Genomic DNA, 23,539 nt, shown 5'->3' with positions numbered 1-23,539 from the left:
TATTCGATATTTCTGCATCTTTTATATACTGTATACTTGAATTCATTGTGGGACTTTTTTCCCCATGTCTCTGAAAGAGGCAGTCTTTAAACCAGAGAGTTGCCAGTTTAGAAGAAATTCTTAAAACCCTAAAGGTCTTTCTCCTTTTCCCTTCTCTCCTTTTATTCCACAAACACTTATCAGATGCCTCTTACAGGCTCTGCACAGTGCTAAGTTACTTGGAAGTACAAAGCGTGAGTAAAATCTGTCCCATCCTCAAAAAACACAATATATTAGAAGAGACAGATGTGCCAAAAAAAAAAAAAAGTGTGTGTGTTTGTGTGTGTGTGTGTGTGTGTTCATATTGTAACAGAGGGATCATGCCTGGAGCCACCTAGCCATAATTTCAGCACAGATCTGTTTGAGGTTCTACTGTTTCTGAAAGTGATCTCCTGTGTGGGCTGTCAGCTTGACATACCATAGAACATAAGGCTAAAAATGCGAGGTCTATTGTTGTATAAAGTTTATGTGGTTTTCCAAGAACTGTAGTGAATTGAACACTAAAGATGGAAAGCATATGAAAGGCTGAAGGAAAATGTTATATTATTTGTAATTCCGTATTTCAACACTATACAGGAATTACCTTCTATAATCTAGCCTTAAATGGTGATTCTGTACTGACAATTGAGCTGTGAAATATCTGGAACTTGGGAAGTTTCATTATACCTGGTTTATTTAAAGGAAAATGCAAATTGTTACTCATTTCCACATAGTGTCAAGATTACTGCGTGTGTTGGTTTTTTAGAACAGAACTCGCTAGCAGTATGAGCTAAAGTTTTTTTTCTTTTCATTTTTCAAGGAAGAGGGTTGCCCTAAATCAAGGTTTAAATGGGACAGGTTGCAGGGATTGATTTTTTTTCAGTTCACTTATTGAAATTATTCAGTTATTGCCTATTTCATTTTTACTTTCACATCCAGCAAGAAAGACTACCTTAATGCTTCATTAATGTCTGGTGATGGTTTTAGTTGCCTTCCTTCAGAGGGAACTTGTTAGAGAATTTCACATAAGTGATCCTGAGTTTACAGATGTAAATAAATGTTTAAATGGAAGTGAAAACAGTAAGGAAAACCTGGCGCTTGGACCAATTTGGATTATGTAAGAATTAGATTTTCTACACCTGTACTCTTAAAGTTACTCTTAAGGCTTAAAGGCTTTAGCACGTGAAAAGCTGTCATCTTTAAAACACAGAACTAATTTTCCAAACTGAAAACAGTTGTGAAAGGCATTCTATTTTAGCCTTTTTTTGTGAAGTGGGGTAAGTTCATGTTTCCCATCTGTTTCAGTTACATCCAATGTGGTAGAATTGAACTTTGTAGAGAAGAGAAACAGGTTGGCCAAATTAGTGACAGCCTCCCAGTCTTCTGATTTGCTTGACACTCACTCTGAAAATCTATTTGCATAGTCTTATCTACTTCTCAAATGTAGGCAAGGATTTGGTTCAGAAATACAAGACTACTAATTACTATTAAACTCTTAGTAATGCAGTGTGTGGATTTGGCCCCTCACTATATAACTGAGAAGACAACATTATGGTATATTGATTCCAATGAGGGTTTTCTTTGTCATTTTTCTCCTCTCAGAAGGTCATCTGGGTTTTTGATATGGTGATAATGATTAACAAGTGATTACTGTGGGTCATCCAGGCACTAATCTTAGCACAATACATGTAGAGGTCTCATTCTTTTCTTTTTTTTTTTTTTTGAGACAAGATCTTGCTCTGTCGCCCAGGCTGGAGTGTGCAGTGGCATGATCTTGGCTCACTGCAGCCTCAGCCTCCCGAGTAGCTGGCTCATTCATTTTTAACAACGCTGTGAGTTCGGTAATAGTATTCTTGTTTCATTTTTTTATATGCAGAAACTGAGACCCAGAGAGGTCAGAAGTTAAATCTCTTTCCCAAGACCCACATTAGGTGGTAAAGGAAGCATCCAGGCCCAGGCATTCTGAATCCAGAGGACATGCTTTTAACCCCTCTGCTACAGAAAGCTTATATTTAAAATAAGAAGGTGAATTAAGAAGCTATTTCTTAAGTGGAGAATTAGCAGAGAAAAGAAGAAAAAATATCTGTAGATACTGATTAATGCTATTACTTGGTATTAGTTTTTATTTTTAGTTGAAGACCCTCATGTGAAGATGAAAGGAAGAATAGCATGCTGTTGTGGCAGGCAGCAAAGCAGGAGTAGGCTGGTTTTCCCAGGGTACTCAGCATTTACTGAGATAATAAACACATAATGCTATTTAATATTGGAGGTTTTGACTTTCTGGACATCTTGACTGTCACACAATACTAAAAGATTTCTGAATGTTCTTAATTTTACTTATCACTGCCACTAACCATCAGGAGAGACTACATTTATTTCTAGGGAACAGGGGGTGTAAACTCATAACAGCTAATAATAATATGCACAGTGCCCTACTGTCACTGCTAGTTAAAAATCAAAAGGGCAGTATACCAGACAGCCCATGGTAAAAGCGTGTGTGTGTCTGACTTTTTTTGCACTAAAAGATGTGATTTTTGCTATTTATGTTTTGGCTGAAATACAAAAGTTAGGCTTTATAAGCCTGACGTGTTAGTGTGTGAATGTGTGAGGTTAGCCTTGATTGCTCTGCATAAGTCTAAGTAGGGTTCTGAAGTATGCAAGTGGATTTTAGTAAATGATCCAGTTGAGAATCTATTTCTTCTTGTGGTACCTTTAAGAGACTTTGTTAATTATGTGTCTTTCTAAATATATACAATGAAGACAGAAAAATATAAATTACATATAACTTTTATAATGAGTATATTGCTCCTAGAAGCCATTAATAATAATTTACAAATATGACCTAACAATTTATCAAACCAATTTTTATTTGCACTTAATGGTTAGTTTAGTGATTACCCCCTCCCTGAGATAATTGTTTTTAGTCACATAATTTATTTCCCTATGTCTTCTCCCCTGGTATTTTTAGTATCCCCAAAAGGAGTTGATAGGAGCAGAACAGATGTGAGAATGTTGGGTTTTACAAACTACCTCAAAATAATAGTGGCTTAAGACAATGATTTGTTATTTCTTTCTTTTTCTTTTTCTTTTTTTTTTTTTTTTTTTTTTTTTTTTTTTTTTTTTTTGAGACAGAGTCTTGCTCTGTCACCAGGCTGGAGTGCAGTGGCGCGATGTCGGCTCACTGCAACCTCCGCCTCCTGGGTTCAAGCGATTCTCCTGCCTCAGCCTCTCAAGTAGCTGGGACTATAGGCATGTGCCACCATGCCCGGCTAATTTTTTGTATTTTAATAGAGATGGGGTTTCACCATGTTGGCCAGGCTGGTCTCAAACTCCCTACCTCGGGTGATCCGCCCATCTCGCCTCCCAAAGTGCTGGGATTACAGGTGTGAGCCACTGTGCCTAGCCTGTTATTTCTTATAATTATATAGGTCATCTGGTCTCACGTGTTCCTGCCCAAATGGTATAGGCTGGGGTCACAATAGTGACTACATTCTGCCAGACCACAACTGGGACTGGAATGTCCTTGAAGGTGTCATCTTCATGTCTGGCACTTCAGCTGGGGTGACCAGGATAGCCAAGGGTTGGCTGGACCTGTCTCCATATAGATCACTTGTCATTTGGTAGTCTTAGCTTGAGCTTCTTTACATGGTAGCTAGATCCCGTGAAAGTGGAAGCTGCCAGGTCTCTTAAGGCCAGGGCCCAGAACTGGCACACAGTCATTTCCACAACATTCTATTGTCTAAGCAAGTTACAAAGCCAGCCCAGATTCACGAGGAGGAAAAACAGACTGCACCTCTTTCTCTCTCTCTCTTTTTTTTTTTTTTTTTTTAATAATAGAGACAGGGTTTCACTATGTTACCCAGGCCGGTCTCGAATTCCTGGGCTCAGGCAGTCCTTCTGCCTCAGCCTCCCAAAATGTTAGGATTACAGGTGTAAACCAGCGTATTTGGCCCTGACTCCACCTCTTGATAGGAGAAATTGCTAGTGTCTGTCTTTGCAGACAGTCAACAAAAAACTCAAATTCAAGTCTTACCTCCTGTACTCACCAAACCTTCAGTTTTACTGAAACCAATAATTACCAAAGAATTTTGTAAAAGGATCCTTGTAGTTCCTACTCAGGATCAAGGACAAAGAGATTGTATGCATAAATATAATTCTATACCAGTTAAGAAATCCTACCCTTTTGCCTCAGATCTCCTTTTTTGTTAGTCCTCTGCATGAAGCATTCTTACTAAGCATTTCCTTTGTGGTGCTTTACATTTACAAAGCATGTTACATTCTACTTAAGTCATAAGAACCTGATTTGACCATTAAATTAGAAACACAAAAAGTGAAACTTATGTTTACTTTTACCATAACTTTCACTTTTAGTTGCTATGAGCAGAGGTTGGTATTTATTTCTTCTCTATGACCTCAGAGGTAGTATTGTGAGCTTGTCACTTAATCAGAGGGTGATTCAAGGGGACACTTCTAATAAGGCTTGGAATCTCATTGGTGGCTTGTAGGACTCTCTAGTAAGGTAGTAAGCGTTAAGGCCAGGTGTTCTCATGTTCCTCGGCAGCCACATACATTGAGATTTATCACATGATCTATAGACCCCCACACCAACGTGCTTTTGTGTAAATGTTCCTCCACCATCAGCCGGATTTTTTTTTAAGTACAATTTCCATTTTATTTTTCTCCAGAGAATGGTCTGTCTTCAGTCTTTAAGGACTCAGCTCCTTACACGGGCTTTGGTGGGGGTTGTGGGGCAACATCCACAGGTCTAAATCGGGGTAGGGATGTTCGGTCCTTGTGGGCTTCATGAGATTGATTCCTGACTACTTTGCTGTGAATTGCACAATTCACACAGTAATGTAGCTTCACAAACAGCTTGGGAAGCACATAGGCATCAAAGACGCTGCTTCAGAAATGTCCCTGACTGCTGTGGCCTCCACTATATTTCGAATGATGAATTTCTTAATGGCCTTGGCCTTGGGCATGCATCAGGCACAGTTCATGCAGTGAATGGCTGCATGTGGCTGTGGCCCTTTTTGACATGATTTTGTTCCTTCTTTTCTTTGTCATCTTGGAGGCATGGACCGGAGAGGAGATTCTTGAAAGAAGACTTTACATTAAGACCTCACTTTTTTTCTGTGGAATCTGTATCTCTTCTCTCAAAACAACTTCATAGTCTTAAGTTTGCCTTTATACAATATTTATCAAATGAGTAGGATGAGTGTGTTTGTGTGTGTGTGTGTGTAGAATGAAAGTGAATTAGCCAGCTGGGTGTGGTGGCTCACACCCGTAATCCCAGCACTTTGTGGGGCTGAGGTGGGTGGATCACTTGAGGTCAGGAGTTCGAGACCAGCCTGCCCAACATGGCGAAACCCTGTCTCTACTAAAAATACAAAAATTAGCCGGGTGTGGTGGCAGACACCTGTAATCCCAGCTACTTGGGAGGCTGAGGCAGGACAATCGCTTGAACCCAGGAGGTGGAGGTTGCAGTGAGCTGAGATAGCACCACTGCACTCCAGCGTGGGTGACAGAGCGAGACTCTGTCTCAAAATAAAAAAAGTAAATAAGTAAATTAGCCTCCGTAGCAAGCCCCATATAGCTGATGGAGCTCAGGTTGAAACCAGGGTTCAGTAGGAAAATTCCTTGTAAAGGTCTATTTTCCAGAACTCCAGGCTGGGAGTTTATGCCAGCTTTTCATGTGAAAAGTATTTACAGACATGCCATTTGTACTGCCTTTTTTACATTTAACACTTTTAAATTTATTACCTTGAGTTTATTTGTTCTTTGAGGTAGTTTCTGTTCTGCATAACAGAAACATTAAAATAAATTACCTTAATATAACTGGACATTGTTGCACTGTTTGAAGCATTTATCGGAGGAGCTGAGGGTGTGAAATAGAGCAGGCACATTCTTCTGGGAATGTTAGTGAGGTTTACGTGAATAGTTTGAATATACCCAGTGAATTTGCTTTTATTTCCTTAGTGTCTGAAATGGGGAATCTTTGGAAAAGTCCAGTTTGCAGAATATAGTGTATGCTCCTTGTCCCAAATAAAAAAGGAAGAGTATATGGCATGGAAACCCTGTCTCGGGTACTTTCTCCTCTCTCACATATAAAGGAGTGAAGGGGATCATTCTAAGGAGCCAAGATTCTGAAAGGAGAATTAAGAACCATATACAATAAAGTATTATACAAGGCTGAATGTAGTTAAGTCCTGGCCGAAAGGAGGGAGAAGTTACTTTAAGAGTGTGAGGAGGGACCAAAAATTGCCTTAGAGATGGCCTTGGAAGGAGGCTCAGACTTTACCGGGAGGAGATTGGAAGAAAGGGCAAGAGAAAGAGGAATTTTGAGGGACTACAGTGTAAGGAATGACAGAAGCAAAGGGCACCTGCACATCAAGAGGAGGACCATGGCATGTTCAGTTGATCCATTGTGGCTAAAGCTGAGAAGAGGAACAATGGGAGTAATGTCTAGCTTGGAAGCTATTTAGGATACAGCTTTAATGCCTTGCCAAGGAATCTAGAATCAAAGGTGGCTGAGTGATTTGAAAAATGATTTTGGCTGCATTATCTAGGCTGGATTGGAGAACCTGGAGGCTCAGGCATCAGTTCTTTCTGTGGTCCAAAGGAAGGTGATGAGCACTGAAGTTGGTGGCTGTGGAAATGAAAGACGGCTGTAAAGAACAATGACAAATTGCACTCTTATTCTACCAGGATGTGGTGACTATAATCACAAACATGAAAACTTGTTTAGTCTCTTTTTTTTTTTAACCTGCCCTCACTTAGAATCTGCAGAAGGAAATAGTGAAATAATAGAACCCTTCAGTTCCCTTAATATAAATTTATTTCTTTCTTGCTTGCTTGCTTGCTTTCTTGCTTTCTGTATGTCTGTCTGTCTCTCTCTCTCTCTCTTTTTTTTTTTGTGAGAGGGAGCTTCACTCTGTCGCTCAGGCTGGAGTGCAATGGCACGATCTCAGCTCGCTGCAACCTCTCCCTCCCAGGTTCAAGCTATTGTCTCCTGCCTCAGCCTCCTGAGTAGCTGGGATTACAGGTGCCCACCACCATGCCCAGCTAGAGATGGGGTTTCGCCGTGTCGTCCAGGCTGGTCTTGAACTCCTGACCTCAGGTGATCTGCCCGCCTCGGCCTCCCAAAGTGTTGGGGTTACAGGCGTGAGGCACTGCCCCCAGCCAGTTCCCTTAATGTAAATTTCTAACCTTGCTGAGTGAGTGAATTGTTTATGGCCCTGAATTGATGAATGTGTTCGTCTGAGGCCTCTTCAAAAGGAGAAGTTTTGAAATAAGTTTCAAAACTTAAAAGGACACAAACTTGGATTGTGGAATTGGACCTTTTTTCTTATCTGAATTTTGGAACTGTTAGAACTTTTTATTGCATTGATGATAAAAACAAAACAACCACAGCTCTAACCTTTGTGCAAAATGTTTGGATATGATATATTTATATAGCACGAGGGGGAGGATTTTCTTCTTTCTAAATGAATGAGCAATACCATTAAAAGTTTATGGGTTGGCCGGGACAGTGGCTCATGCCTGTAATCCCAGCACTTTGGGAGGCCGAGGCTGGCAGATCACCTGAGGTCAGGAGTTCAAGACCAGCCTGACCAACATGGAGAAACCCTGTCTCTACTAAAAATACAAAATTAGGTGGGCGTGGTGGCGCATGCCTGTAATCCCAGCTACTTGGGAGGCTGAGGCAGGAGAATCGCTTGAACCCGGGAGGCAGAGGTTGTGGTAAGCCGAAACTGCGCCATGGCATTCCAGCCTGAGCAACAAAAGTGAAACTCCATCTCAAAAAAAAAAAAAAAAAAAAGTTTATGGATTAACCAGACTTTAGTCCTGAAGGATGTTCTGTAGAAAGTAAAAGCCTATTAAGCTGATGCCTTTGTGCCAGAATTGTATTGCATTTGTAGCTAGTGGCATCTGGAGATGCTGAGGAAGCGATTGTCAATACAACTAGATTTCCATATTGCCTTTTATCTCTGCAGCCCGAGAAGTGTACTGTTGAACAAGCACTTGAAAAAGCTGTGTGGTTTAGGTTGCATTAGAACTAGCAAAAATCTCTGAAATCTTCTCTGCTAGCACTGCTATGTTTTTTTGAGTTCCACACCAAACTTGATACCATCACAATTACATTTTAGATGCACTTGAATTGCCTTTGTTTCAGCTAATAGTGTTGTGTACCCTGGGAGATGATGATGAAACAAAACAGGTGGCGGGGGATAATTAGAATTTGAAATTAACTCTCACTTTCTGCTTCCTTCATGAAATGAACAGAAAAGGAGTGGTTAATCACTGAGAATAAACTTCATTCAGCTGGCCCACTGCAAGGTGTTGCCCTCAGAATACATTGTTGCTCTGATAGGCTGCTTTTGATTATGTTTCCAGCTGTTATTAAGGGAGCAGTATCACGTTTAAGTGGGAGTGTCTCAGCCTGAATCATTTGCTTTATTTTTTTGTATTGGTTTTATTTTTTGGATTAATGGTTTGAGTTGTTAAATGAATTGGAGAGTGAAGCAACATCCTGTTATCTTCTTGTCATCTTTGTCTTACCTCAGTGCTGTGCTGTCTGTAGGCATAGAGCAGAGCAAGTCTGTGCATGTTTTTAAATGGCCTTATGGAGTAGAAAGCAACCTCTCAGGATGCAAATGAGACGGAATTGTATGTTCTTGACACCCTTGCAAAAATCTTTTATTTGGAATCTTTTAACTTAAGAATTGCCCAGAGTGTGGTCAGCCCCATGCTAGAAGGAGCACTTCTTGATGTCTGTGACATGAATATTATTGTTATATGCCTGACCATTCCAGACGTAGCAGTGTTGCCATAGTACCAGGCTTTATTAGTTTTCTGGTTATATTCTGCTAATAGCTAGATGGTATGGGAATATTTTTTTCCCTTTACTTACTGTACGGAGTTTTGATTATCCATGGTTTGCAGGTATTGTAATTTTGAAAAATAATTGGTGAAGGACTAAGTAGAAATACGTGTCTGGGGTTGTATTTAAATACATGAGCAGCAGATATGACACGTCCAGGATCGCTGAATACTTGGACTCAGAGACGGCTCTCCTCTGCACCCTGTGGCATTTTTAGGAATTGTTGTCTTACCAGAATGAGAGTTGGAAAGTTACCAAATACTGGTGGTTTGGGATATGCAAAAGTCCTTTATGGATTTTGAAAGTTAAAAAAATGAAAGTTAAACAATTATGTATAGCTTGCTCTTTTGTTTTTGTTGTGTTTTTTCTCATTGTTTTGGTTATTAGGCATGTGTAGCCAACCTCATAGCTCCTAGATGGCTTGCATTCCAATTAAAATAGAAATATTTGCTTTAAAATTTTCAGTGTATGTGGTTCTTGCTTATTAGTGTCACGGGATCCTTGGGGTGTCACTTTGCCAGTGAGAAACCTCTGTGGCCGTGGCCGTGGTGCCTTCTGCCTGAGTAGTGCTTGCGCCCACTGGGCTCGTTCTACCCACTCAGCCTTGCAGGCTGTGCTCAGCTCGTACTACTGGCCTGGATCTTACACCTGCCAAGGGCAAGCCAGGTGCAGAGCAGCAAGGGGTGTGTGGACAAGCTAGCACGGGGTCTGGCCACTGCACACAGCCAGGCACGCTGGCTGCTGTGGTGGGATAGGCAGCTCCAGGCATAAGCACAGCTGCCAGTTCTGTATGAGGCTGCAGCTGGACCAGAGCATCACACGCAGCTTCTGCTGCGGGTGCCCATGTCTGGACAAGGGGAACATGGTGGCATCCAGAAACTTGGAGACACCAGGAACCTCAGAACCCCAAAGAGGGTGTCACAGCCCTGGCTCGGGGAGACCCTAGGTCTGAGCTCCCCAAAGGGCCCCAGCTCTTCTCTCTTTCTGATTGCCTACCACATGGTGAGCAGGGGGTGTGTTTCAGCCCTGTTTACATTACAGCTCTTTCAGTCCTGCCATTTGGTGGGTCCTGAGTTCTTGTCCCACGCCCAGAAATAATGAGGTATGCAGACAACTGGGGGGGTGAGCAAAGTGGAGAGGTGCTTCATTGAGCAATAGAACAGCTCTCTGGAGACCCAAAGTATGTAGCTCTTTCTGCAGCCATGTCATTCTGATGAGTGTCTAGTTCTCAGTGGAGAAGAGACCCACAGTGGGTAGATCCCTTTTGCACACAGGTTGTCCAGACATCTGTTTGAGTCTGGCTGAGTCCAGGGTTTCTATGAGCTCAGAAGAAAGGAAGTGTGTGTTGACTGGCCCATGGGTGGCCCCGGAAAAAGCACCATAAGTTCTCACTGTGGTTTGCGGACTCTTAACCAGAACTGACAGCCCAGCCCCCATGCTTCAGGCCATCCCTAGCTTGAAGGTGGGGCTTCACCAGGGACCCATCCCTTTCCACTCAGGAGTCTGCCTCCTGCCACCATTCATGTCATCCACAGTGCCCAGGCTGTTTGTACCAAGGGATGCCTGCAGGCCTACACTGAGCCGTCCTCAGTCCTCCCTTGGCCTCCCTCCCATGCTCATTGGTGCCCAAAGTCCAGAGTGGGCTGAGACAGCAGGGTCCTGGTGTATCAGCACTGCCCCAACCACATGTATACAGGTCACAACATCACCTGGGCTTGGCCACAATTTTGCTCCACCCCAGAGTGGGTGCTGGGAGTGGGGAGAGACCAGGCAGCAGGAGTAGCATTTTGGAGCCTGTGGGTGTAGCTGTGGCTGGGTGGCTGCAGCTGCACCCAGGAGCACGGGGCTCCTGCTCCACCAACTTGGAAGAGGGCAGGGCTCCCACCTGTTCCCAGCTCCTTCCAGCTCCATGGAGTGTGCAGCCTTGGCCATGCCTCTCCCACTGCAGCTGGCGTCTTCGCAGCTGCTGCTCCACTTGTGTCGCTGCTGCCATCATTAGGTCCTTCTCCAGATTAGTTAATTTTAAATTATTGAACCTTCTTGAGCTCAAGATTAGAAAGCCTAAAAGGGTGAGTCATATATTAGAGGCTTGCAAAAGATTCAGGGGTGGAAGGACAGAATTTTTTATCAAATTTTGCTTTGTACTTGGGCTTGCAGGAACTGTGGAAGGTGCATCAGTGAAGAAATGGACCAATGTGTATAATCATGGAATCTCCTTGCTAACCATCACCACCAGCTCTCCTTAATACATGAGCAAGAGTGGGTCAGGGGAGAAGGAAAAGAGGTCAACATGAAGCTAAAGCAGCGAGTCGTGCTGTTAGCAATTCTCCTTGTCATTTTTATCTTCACCAAAGTTTTCCTGATTGACAACTTAGATACATCAGCTGCCAACCGGGAGGACCAGAGGGCCTTTCACCGAATGATGACTGGCTTGCAGGTGGAGCTGGCACCCAAGCTGGACCATACCTTGCAGTCTCCCTGGGAGATTGCAGCCCAGTGGGTGGTTCCCCGGGAAGTGTACCCTGAAGAGACACCAGAGCTGGGGGCAATCATGCATGCCATGGCCACCAAGAAAATCATTAAAGCTGATGTGGGTTATAAAGGGACACAGCTGAAAGCCTTACTGATACTTGAAGGAGGACAGAAAGTTGTTTTCAAACCTAAGCGGTAAGTTTTCATCTTGGAAGCTGCATGTGCTTGTTGGTTGATTCATTTAACTTGGGATTTATATAAGATTTATTTTATCATCTTCTTCTCTTGGAATTCTCTTCAGTAAAATAAGAGGGGTAGACTAGATCTCTAAAGTCTTTTCTAGCACTTAACATGAATCTACCTTTATAGTATCATACAGAATAGTTTTCCTGCCCTAAAAATCCCCTGTGTTCTACCTACTCATTTTTCCCTGTCTGCCCCAGAACACCTGGTAACCCACTGGTCTGTTTACTGTCTCCATAGTTTTGCCTTTTCCTGAATGTAATATAGTTGCAATCACAGAATGTAAGCCCTTTCAGATTGGCTTCTTTCACTTGGTAAAGTGCATTTAAGGTTTATACATATTTTTTTGTGGCATGATAGTTCATTTGTTTTTATCACTGAATAATATTCCATTGTCTAGATGTACCACAGCTTAATTCACTTACTGAAGGACATCTTGGTTGCTTCCAAGTTTGGGGCAATTGTGAATAAAGCTGCTATAAACATCCATGTGCAGGTTTTTGTGTGGACATAAATTTTCAACTCATTTGGATAGATACCAGAAGCATAATTGCTGGACCACATGGTAAGAGTATGTTTCATTTTGTAAAAAACTGCTAAACTATCTTCCAAAGTAGCTGTACCATTTTGTGTTTCTACCAGCAATGCATGAGAGTTCCTGTTGCTCCACATCCTCACCAGGGTTTGGTGTCACTGTTTCAGATCATAGCTATTCTAATAGATCTCTCATTGTTTCTTTCACCTGTTTTAAGTAAAGAATTGGGCCATTTTAGTTACCTTAGTAACTAAATATGTATGTTGTTTGTGATCCCTTTGGACTTCCTAGGGATCTACAGAGATAATTTGTGTGACAATTCTGTGATATAGTTAATTATTTTATTTATTTATTTATTTATTTATTTATTTATTTGTTTATTTATTTCTCTACACAAGACAGCTTGGAGGGTATAGTTAATTTTCTAAAAATGTTTTCTGAGTATATGAATCTGAATAAGGTTAACATCATGATGGTGATTTGTATTCTTTTGCCAGGAGTTAGTTACCAATGAACATTCTCAAAGTTTGTAATACTAAACATTTTTTTCATTCTTCAGTAGAGCTTTTGAAAAAATTACAACATGACTTTAGATTTCTTTCTGGAGTGGGAGAAGAAATATAGGGAAAAGATGTACAAAATTCAACTCCCTTTCTTACCCAACTATTAGTAAATAAAAGGCAGTCAGAACATGAATGTATAGGGAGCCCAGAAATGGAAGGGATCACTGTTGGTCTAGAACTGGGAAATATGTGTCAGTGACGTGGAAATTAGGAAAGCTAAAACATTTGGTAGACTTTCAGAGAATAAAAATTTGATTGGGGCTGGGAGTGATGGCTCATGCCTGTAATCCCAGCACTTTGGGAGGCCGAGGTGGGTGGATCACTTGAGCCTGGGTGACGTAATGAGACTCTGTCTCTATAAAAAAATAAAAAATTAGCTGAGCGTGGTGGTATGCACCTGTAGTCTCAGCTACTTGAAAGGCTGAGGTGGGAGGGTGGGAAGATTGCTTGAGTGCAAGAATTTGAGGCCGCAGCAAGCCATGCTCATGCCACTGCCCTCCAGCCTGGGTGACAAAGTGAGACTCTGTCTCAAAAAAAAAAAAAAAAAAAAAAAAAGTGGTTATGTGGGCCTGGGATCTAATTTCTGTTTAACGCACACTATTTGCCAGGGATTACACTAAGTACTTTTGTATCTTTTAATCCTTTAAACCCTTATAGGAAGGTTTAACCTTTTTGGACAATTTCAGTTCTTATTTCCTGAATAAGAAACTGAGGTTTAGAGAGTGTAACTAACTTGACAAGGTCACCTCACATTAATCAGTGGTACGGAAGTTTGAACCCAGATTTGTTAGAGTTGTAAACAGCTTGTATTCTGCCACACACATGGAATTCTGTAAGTTTGTTTGCTTCCCATAAGTGATGACATGGAGCACGCATCATCAAAAATCGCATTTAGCTTTGAAGTTTGGTCTTTGACTTCTTGGCCTGAGAGATTAGCAGCATAAACAGAGTGACGGAAAAAGGCAAACTAAAGACAAAAATAAAATTTGTATATAAAGAGATGGCCGGGCACAGTGGCTCACGCCTGTAATCCCAACACTTTGGGAGGCCGAGGTGGGCGGATCACTTGATGTCAGGAGTTCGAGACCAGCCTGGCCAACATGGCGAAACCCCATCTCTACTAAAAATACAAAAAATTAGCCGGGCGTTTTGGTGTGTGCCCGTAATCCTAGCTACTCAGGAGTCTGAGGCAGGAGAATCACTTGAACCTGGGAGGCGAAGGTTGCAGTGAGCTGAGATTGCGCCATTGCATTGCAGCCTGGGCAACAAGAGCAAAACTCCATCTCAAAAACATAAAATAAAATAAATAAAGAGATGAGTTGTGAGCATTTTGTGTTTAAATAGGAGGAGATCTGGCTGGGTGCGGTGGCTCACGCTTGTAATCCCAGCACTTTGGGAGGCCGAGGTGGGCGGATCACCTGAGGTCAGGAGTTCGAGACCAGCCTGGCTAACATGCTGAAACTCCGTTCCTACTAAAAATACAAAAAATTAGCCAGGCACGTGCCTGTAATCCCAGCTACTCGGAAGGCTGAGGCAGGAGGATCGCTTGAACCCGGAAGCGGAGGTTGTAGTGAGCCGACATCGCGCCATTGCACTGTAGCCTGGGCAACAAGAACGAAACTCCGTCTCAAAAAAAAAAAAAAAGAGGAGATCCTCGTCACACCCACCACTAGTACACTGGAGAATTGAAGGGGAGATGGGACAGCAGGAAGTGTGTTAGAAGACAGATATTCCCAAGAGCGTGCAGTGTTATACCAGGTGCTTTGCAGGATAGGCCTGAAATGTTCAGACAACATACAAGTGGAGGGAGGAGAGGCCAGACTGATAAGTAGGGGAGGTAGTAACAGATAATGCATAACCTCAGTCACTTCTTGCTTCATCTTATATCTCTTACTACCACTGCAGCCTTCTCATTACCTCCCTCCTCCAGACCATCCTGGAAACCACTTCCGTTCTTCCCCAGAAGACTCATATTATCACTATGTTGCCTAGCTTTAAAACATCCAGGGACTTCCCATTGCCCACCAGACAAAACCCAGCCTCCACAGCCTAAGGTCAAGCCCCTGTCTGGTCCTCCTCTCTATACTCAGCCTTATCCTCCCTTTGCTCTTTGTTTCTGTCAAACTCTGGCCCCCTGCTCCCCCATCATCTCCTAAACAGCCTGTGTCCACTCCCAGCTCCAGGGCACTCTCTTCTCCAACTCAGCAAGGCTTTTTTTGGCCCCTGCCATAGGTATTAACTCTCTTAGTCATTGCACATACTGACCTGTGCTGCTTTATATCAGGAAATATCACAGGCTGGGGAAAGTGGGTGTAAGTTTAAGTGCTTGCAGAAATTGACTCCAGTCCCTAAACACCCAGCAAAATGCTGTTCTGACCCCCAGGGCTTCAGAGGCTATTTAGTCCTGGTGTAAGTGCAAATTAATGTCCTTGGTCAAACTCTGATGTCCTTCAGCAGAAGGATAGGAATGATTTATTGGCATTTACTGTATGAATTTTGCTGCTCTGTCAGTGACTTAAGATGGATCACTCTCTGGTAAGAGAAGAATCTAAGTCCTTTCTCTAATAGCCACTTGTGGTTTTAACATTTCTGGAGCCTGGTTATCCATGTCCTACTCTCAGAGATACAAGGTGTGTACAGTATAGGTAGATGATATATATAGGAATAGAGTGACACTTTTATTTACACATTTTGCCTTACATTATAAGTAAAGGTGTTTTTTTTTTTTAAATGTAGCTATTTCCATTCTAGAAGTAATTGATTTTCACAGGCAAAAACAGCAGTTATGTTGGAAAAAGAACAAGAAGGCAGGGGCCTAGGAGCGGGTAGAAGTGAATGAGTAATCTTAGGAAGTACTAAAAGGGACCTTGGAGATCAGCTAGTCCAACTGTCCATTTTACAGGTGAGAAAAATAAGATCCAGAATTCTGATTTTCCATATTTCACATAACCAAAACATGAGCTAAGGATTCAGGCCTGACTTCAGTGTAGTTCTTTGGTTCTTATCCCTTTTCTCTTCCCTCCGTCTTTTCCTCTCCTGCCCACTCCCAAAGTTCCTGTATTCCTCTAAGCTTTTGCATTTTACTGTGCGCAGCCTTTAGATGGACTGGAAAGGTCTCTAATGTTTCACTGAAAGGACCGTACTACACTTCACCACATACCTTCCTGTGGCTGCCCTGGAGTACTAAAAATAAAGTATTCAAGGATAGCCTACATCTGTAGTAGAACAGTACCTGAATAGTGTCAGCTTTCTGCTGCAGTGGTATTTCAAATTTGACTTTTAATTTAGAGGTAGCTAATATAAACCTTTTTAAAAATTATTCCTAAGTAATCCTTTGCACTAGGAACAAACAAACAAAAAAATACATTTAAGTATATTGACCATGCTAAGAAGAAACTGTGCCCAACCAGATGGTGATACGTGGCTGTCTTCTAACAAATGCTTCATCATTTTGCCTTGAAGATATATTTTGTGGAGATGATTTCACTTTATATTCTAAGGTCATTTAAGTTGAAGTTCACTGCCTTTTATAGTACTGTTTTCCACTTCCCTATTGCTGTTTTAGCATGAGAGAGCCAACTATCCTTGGTGGAACCTCTCTTCTCCACATCACTGTCAATTTATTTATATTTCATAGGTCCATTGTAAAGCCCAAAAGGTCTCCTTTAGATTCAGGAAATGCAGGAGACCAATAGAGAGAACATAGGTGAATTAAGTACTTTTTTCTCCCCAATTAACAGATTTAAATTCTATCTTTTAAAATGGTTAGTAGAAAGAAATATGCCAGTCTTCATTATCCTTTGCTTATGTCATGCATATGATAGAAAATCATCAGAATGCAGTTTAAGATGAAAGAGACCTTAGAAATTACCTCCTAGTCCAGCCCCTAATATTGTAAATAAGGAATCTGAGAGCCAGAGGAGAGAAAGGTTTTGCTCAAGCTTACCCAGTCAAGTAATGACAGCCACACCAACCTCCCACTGCCAGTCCGGGACTCCTTGTAGTACGTCATCATAAACTTAAAAAAAAAGAACAAGAATGGTTATTCAAACAACTTTTTTCAAAAGGACCGTTACCTTCCTATTAATAAAGAGAGTTATATCAGACTATTTTCCCCAAATTTTAATTTCTCTTATAAGCTTTGCCACAGCCATTCTCATAAGCAAAAGTTTTTTGTTTTTTGAGACAGAGCCTCACTCTGTTGCCCAGGCTGGAGTGCAGTGGCACAGTCTCGGCTCACTGCAACCTCCGCCTCCTAGGTTCAAGCGATTCTCCTGACTCAGCCTCCTGAGCAGCTGGGATTACAGGCATTCACCACCACACCTGGGTAATTTTGGTATTTTTTAGTAGAGATGGGTTTCGCCATGTTGGCCAGGCTGTTCTCGAACTACCGACCTCAGGTGATCCACCCGCCTTGGCCTGCCAAGGTGCTGGGATTACAGGTGTGAGCCACCATGCCTGGCCAGCAAAAGTTTTAATTACACATTTTTCTTCATTTCTTCAGGTCAGTCTAATAAACATTTTAGTAGACATTTATTAAGCACCAACTATGTGCTTAACACTGTGCTGGCAATACAAAGACAGTCCTTGCCTTCCAGAAAACTACCTTTTATCTGTACTTAAACTACATCAAAAGCCCTTTAGTGGGGCAAAAATGACATCTTCCATGTTTTATTCTTAGAATGATCGCTAACGTAGATAGAGAATTCTAGTTTCCTTCTCTACCTCATCTTCACTCCATCTACCGGCAATTCATGCTAATCCACAGTTGTTGTCAGGGTTGACAGAGAAGGTGACTATAGCAGAATCAGGCTTGTTAATGGGTGTATTCTACCACTTGTGCTGTCACCTGTTACTGGTGTAATCCATGTGTACATCTGTGCTTCCCATTCACTTTGCAGGTATAGCCGAGATTATGTGGTGGAAGGGGAACCATATGCTGGTTATGATAGACACAATGCAGAGGTAGCAGCCTTTCACTTGGACAGGTGCGTATGATCACAGCAGGTTATGTTCATTTTGTTTGCTTTCAAAAATCTTTCTTGGAGAAGACTCGTGGACTCCTTCAAAAGGATGCAACACTAATAAATAACTTGTTACCGCTTTTAGATAGCTAATTGACTAGTTCCATTAAACTTGTATGAGTCTTATAATTTGGTTGGCACCAGGAATACCAAAGTATTTTAATTCCATGCTTCTTTAGGTCATTTCATTTCTGGCCTGCTCTGTTATTATCATCAGCGAAGATATTCTTGGTAAATAAACTTTGAACTTAAATCTCTGAATTGAACTGGTCATTAATTGGGCCTAGCCATCCTGTTGTTTTGTTATGTATTTGTTTTAAGTAAGTAATGCTGACTTATCCCCATGTGCTGGAAACACATAGCATGAAATATATTAAGAGTTTTATTGTTCTTTATACAAACTATGCACAGCTTCAAAAACCAGAATAATTACAAAAGGAAAGGGCCAGGCGTAGTGGCTCATGCCTGTAATCCCAGCACTTTGGGAGTCCAAGGTGGGCAGATTGTGTGAGCTCAGGAGTTCGAGACCAGCCTGGGCAACATGGTGAAACCCCGTCTCTACTAAAATACAAAAAATTAGCTGGGCATGGTGACAGGCACCTGTAGTCCCAGCTACTTGGGAGGCTGAGGCAGGAGAATCACTTGAACCTGGGAGGCAGAGGTTGCAGTGAGCCAAGATCGTGCCATTGCACTCCAGCCTGGGCAACAGGGCGAGACTCTGTCTTTAAAAAAAAAAAAAAAAAAAAAAAAAGGAAAGAAAATAGATGTGAATTGTAAGTTTGTAAGTTAACTAGGAAAATTCTTTTTTTTTCCAGCAGGTTACTAGTCAGGAACCTTGCAGCTGAACTGTCTGGTATCCCAGTTACTCTGCTGACCAGCTCTTTCATAAGGCCATATGGGCCGACTTTAAAAGAAATTGCTCACAATATTTGTTTTAAAAAATTAATTTATGACTGGATGCAGTGGCTCATACCTGTAATCCCAACACTTTAGGAGGCTGAGGTGGGTGAATCACTTGAGCCCAGGAGTTCAAGACCAGCCTGGACAACATGGAGAAGCCCCGTCTCTACTGAAAACATACAAAAATTAGCTGAGTGTGGTGGCGTGTGCCTGTAGTTCCAACTAGTGGGGAGGCTGAGGAGGGAGGATTGCCTGAGCCTGGGAGGTCGAGGCTGCAGTGAGCTGTGATCACGCCACTGCACTCCAGCCTGAGCAACAGAGTGGGACCCTGTCTCAATAAAATAAAATAAAATAACAAATAAATTTTTTTCCTGAGACAGAGTCTCACTGTGTCCTCCAGACTGGAGTGCAGTAGCATGATCTTGGCTTACTGCAACCTCCACCTCCCGGGTTCAAGCAATTATCCTGCCTCAGCCTACCGAGTAGCTGGGACTACAGGTATGCGCCACCACACCCAGCTAATTTTTTGTATTTTTAGTAGACATGGGGTTTCACCATGTTGGCCAGGCTGGTCTGGAACTCCTGACTTGAGGTGATCCGCCCACCTCAGCCTCCCAAAGTGCTGGGATTACAGACGTGAGTCACCACGCCCAGCCTAAAAATAAACTTATAAGGAAACCAGAAAAAAAAAAGTGAAATATTTGTCTTTTTCTGAATTAGGATTTTGTAAACATAAAAGCAATAACTTAAAAATCACAAATTCAATAGTCTTGACTAAATAAAATAATGAACTTATATAGCAAGAAACAAAATTTAAAAGCAAACAACAGAGAAAACAGTTGAATCTAATATAATCTGAGTATTAATAGCCTTAATATGTGTTTATACAAACATATGTATGTTAAAAGTCTATTAGAAAATGGGTTAAGAGCACAAACATTGTCAATTGCTAATAAATATGTGGGGGCGGGGGAGGTTCATCCTCACCAGAAATTTTTAAAAATTCAGGTGAGATACTGTTTTTACCTGTTGAAAATGGCAAAGCTTAAAAAAAAGATAATACTTTATTGGGAGGAATACATTGAGATTCATATGCTGCTTATGGCATTGTTAATTGTTTCAGTCTTTTTGTTAAGAACCCTAGCATTATATATCAAAATTAAGGATAAACATATCAACATTAAGGAATGTTCATATCCTTTGAACAAATAACTGCTTTTTTATACACATGTCTAAGACATTTCTAGGAAGTACCCTAGAGAAAGAATACAAAATTCAAAGAAATATATACAACAGTCTTAGCTGTAGCATTTTCAATAGTGAAAAACTGGTTGTAACCTAAACATCTATTGATATGGAAAAGCTTAGATACATGTGTACAATACCATGAATTCTTGCTGCCCCTTTTAAGACCTAGTGGTGGACAGCTGGATAAATCCTTCTCACTTAATGGCACACTAGAATCAGGCTTTCCAAGACCTTATCTGTTTGCCTCTTTTCTTCATCCCTAACTCCCTTCTTCCTATCCTGTTTGTTGGAAACCAACAGGCATAAAGTTCCTCATTTCTGTACCAGTGTTTTGTATTGCCCAACACACTAAGTTTTGTTGATATATATGTAAAGTGATATTTCGTTGTTATTTCATTGTTATTTTGTATTTCCCCATTACTGGCAAAGTTGATCTTTTCACAGCAGGACACCTATTTGTTAACTTAGAGTATTTGTGTACTTTTGATGTTAACTAACTATAATGTTTCAGTTTGTGACTTGTGCTTTGGGAGTCTTGTATTTAAAAGTCCTTCCCTACCTCAAAGTCTGAAAGATGGTCTCTTGCCAATCCCCCTGTCACTTTTGTTAAGTGCCACTGTAGCCAGCCTCAAGTGCCACAGTGACATTGCCCCTCAATGCTAAACTGGCTGCTGTTCTTGGGCTTGGCAATTTTCAATGGGGAGAAAAAATACTTCCCAATCTAGGCATGTGTTTGTAGTCCTAGGTACCAGGGAGGCTGAGGTGAGAGGATCACTTGAGCCCAGGAGTTCCAGGCTGCAGGGAGCTATGATCATGCCACTGCACTCCGGCCTGGTCAACAGAGTGAGACTCAAAAACCAACCAGCCAAACAAACAAACAAACAAAACACACACAAAAAAAACCCTTCCCAACCTTTTCCATTTGTGGATCCTGATACTTTTCTGCTTTGGGTTGCTGTTTCTTCATTACAGTCAGATTTAACCACCTTCCCTTGCCTCAGAGGGTATCTCTGGATTTCTATGTTATTTTGACAAATCTGTTGATCTTGCCTTTGTGGCTTTTCTAAGACTGGGTTTAGGACAGAACAAGCAGCCCTAAACAATACCCATTTGTAAAGGCTTTCTAATGACTGGGGAAAAGGTTCATGATACAATGATGAATAAAAAGCAAGATATAAAACTGCATACAATATAATCTCAATCACACGTATATACTTAAGTGTGAGTGTGTGTTTATATACCCACACTTCAAGGGAAAGCATGCTTATATGCCAGAATGTCAGTACCTGTAATTATTTCTGGGTTGTGGAATCATAGGTGATTTTTATTTTCTTCATTATAAATTTTCTGTGTGTTCCAAATTCTGCCCCTCCAACTTTTGTTCAGTTGGTATATATTTTTTAGCCAGGAAATTTCATTTTTTTTAAAACAAATTATTGTTTTCAACCTTTTAGATTATTAGAGAGATCTTCAAATGTCTCTATATTTAATTTGCTCTGTGGACTTAGCCTTTTAGATCAGTCTGTTTTTTTTTTTTTTTTTTTTTTTTAACTAACGTGCTGTTTTATTTAAAGATTTGAACCCATATATGAGTTTGGGTCCCATTTTTTTTCTAATGCTTTCCTAAAACCTATTTTTAATTTTTATTATGAAAAAATTTCTAACATACAGAAGTAGAAAGAATAGTATAATGAGCCCATATACCCACTCTGTAGATTTAAAAAGTATTCACATTTTATCAGATTTGTCTTATTCTTTTTGCTGAAATGTATATTAAAATAAATTATACACATCTTGACATTAGATTCCTAAATATATGTACCTCTAAAAAATTAGGTTTACCTACTAGCTAAAACCCTTTACACATTTGACATGATGAACTGTAATTTTTAAGACTGTTACTTAAAAAACATCCCCTAAGATTTTTCTCTTCTGTTCTTCCATCTTCCAAACCAGGATTCTGGGTTTCCGCCGAGCCCCCTTGGTAGTTGGCAGATTTGTTAATCTTCGGACAGAGATCAAACCTGTTGCCACAGAGCAGCTGTTGAGCACCTTCCTAACTGTAGGTAAGAAGATTGTAGAGGACATTTATATAGGGGAATGATTAATAAGTTAAAATGGGGCATTGTTGAGCAAGCTGGTTCATGACTTTCAGGAATTGAAGAACTCAGGGGAATACAAAAGCAAATCAGACAACCAGCTCTCAGATTATTTGAGAAAATAAATCTAAAGGAGATGGCAGGAAATTGAAATTTTCCTATATACTCTGTGTTGTCTGTGACATAGGAAGTGAGGTCATTTAGTGATGGTGAAAGCAGGTGATTATTTCCTTCTGCTTTCTCTTAGAACTATTAGTAAGTCTCAAACTCAGAATTTGGCCTAAATTGGTTATTGTTTGTATATCATTGGCTCAGTTGTTTTTACGTATGTAGTATGTTTTCTCGGGAACTGTCTGCCATCTCCTTAGAATTGAGGAAATCTTAAGGCAACTCTTTAGGAGGCTCAGAAATTATTTTGCAAGGTTGTATTTGGACCTGGAAGATCAACAGGCCTACTCCTTCTGCAAGGGTTAACCTGTAACTCATTGTGCCTGGAACTGGCTATGTTGCCCCTGGCCTCTGTTTTCCATTATCTTAACTCTGAGGTAAGAGATCTGAGCTAAAATTCTCACTCCTGTTCTTGTGAGCAAGATGAGAATGGGAAGAATTCAAAAGTGCTGTGGTTTCTTGTTTCCACCTCTTCACCTTGACTCTTTTTCAGTGATACAGTGCTCTGCATTAGGGCATGACTATTGAAACAGACATGAAAGATGAACTTCACCTTGCTTTTTTTGCTAGAGTGAGTGGATTTACATTTAAAATGAGGAAAAACTGAATATTTAAAGGACTTATGACAGGTTCATCATTCAGGATTTCAACTTATAAGGCTTGGGCTATACTTTTCTTATAGATAACCAAAAGCATACAATGTTAGATATTGTATCAGATATTTGTTTCAGATATTTTCTTTTTTTTTTTTTTTTTTGAGATGGAGTCTCGCTCTGTTGCCCAGGCTGGAGTGCAGTGGCGCAATCTCGGCTCACTGCAAGCTCCGCCTCCCGGGTTCACGCCATTCTCCTGCCTCAGCCTCTCCGAGTAGCTGGGACTACAGGCGCCCACCACCACGCCCGGCTAATTTTTTTTTATTTTTAGTAGAGACGGGGTTTCACCGTGGTCTCAATCTCCTGACCTCGTGATCCACCCGCCTCGGCCTCCCAAAGTGGTGGGATTACAAGCGTGAGCCACCGCGCCCGGCCTTCAGATATTTTCTAATCACCTTTGGTTGTTCAGTTTTATTCTCAGCAAACATGAATTCCTGGTGGGTGCTGGGATTGAGGGAAAGAATCCAAGAAGAATAAGCCAGGGTACCTGCTCTTTAAAGGCTCACAGACAGTTAACTCACACATTGTATGAAATTTGGGTAAGGGAAAAGCAGAGGGTTTGTAGAGGTTATTAACACTTGAAATGAGTATTGAAGAACCAGTATGAGTTACCAAGGCAGCAAAGAGGAAAGGGCATTGGCAAAATAACGGGAATATTAATGAGAACAAGGGCATAAAGACTGGAAAGTAATAGGCAGGTAGAGGGATTTGGCTGGAGGTGAAGTTTTTAAT

At 41.2% G+C, this 23,539-nt stretch overlaps 1 protein-coding gene across 3 annotated transcripts in view; it reads left to right on the top strand.

Annotated features, from left to right (window-relative positions):
- The window catches only part of FAM20B (FAM20B glycosaminoglycan xylosylkinase), a 253,546-nt gene that overhangs the window by 4,660 nt on the left and 225,347 nt on the right, over positions 1-23,539 (top strand). For 2 of the 3 annotated variants that reach the window (XR_009214685.1, XM_032160888.2), the window contains exons 2-4: positions 11,060-11,569; positions 17,617-17,703; positions 21,844-21,953. Coding sequence is in view for 2 of the 3 variants with exons in the window: in XM_032160888.2 (XP_032016779.1) it covers positions 11,193-11,569; positions 17,617-17,703; positions 21,844-21,953 (574 nt within the window). In the remaining variant the exon portion in view is untranslated. Of the gene's footprint in view, positions 1-4,516; positions 4,538-11,059; positions 11,570-17,616; positions 17,704-21,843; positions 21,954-23,539 lie in introns of those variants that run through there. The other variant, XM_058443422.1, reaches the window with a different exon arrangement.

Source organism: Hylobates moloch, unplaced genomic scaffold (assembly GCF_009828535.3).
Source record: "Hylobates moloch isolate HMO894 unplaced genomic scaffold, HMol_V3 SCAFFOLD_8, whole genome shotgun sequence".
Taxonomy (NCBI): Eukaryota; Metazoa; Chordata; class Mammalia; order Primates; family Hylobatidae; genus Hylobates; species Hylobates moloch.
The sequence above is the reverse complement of the archived record's forward strand: the minus strand, read 5'-3'. Positions and strand labels throughout refer to the sequence as shown.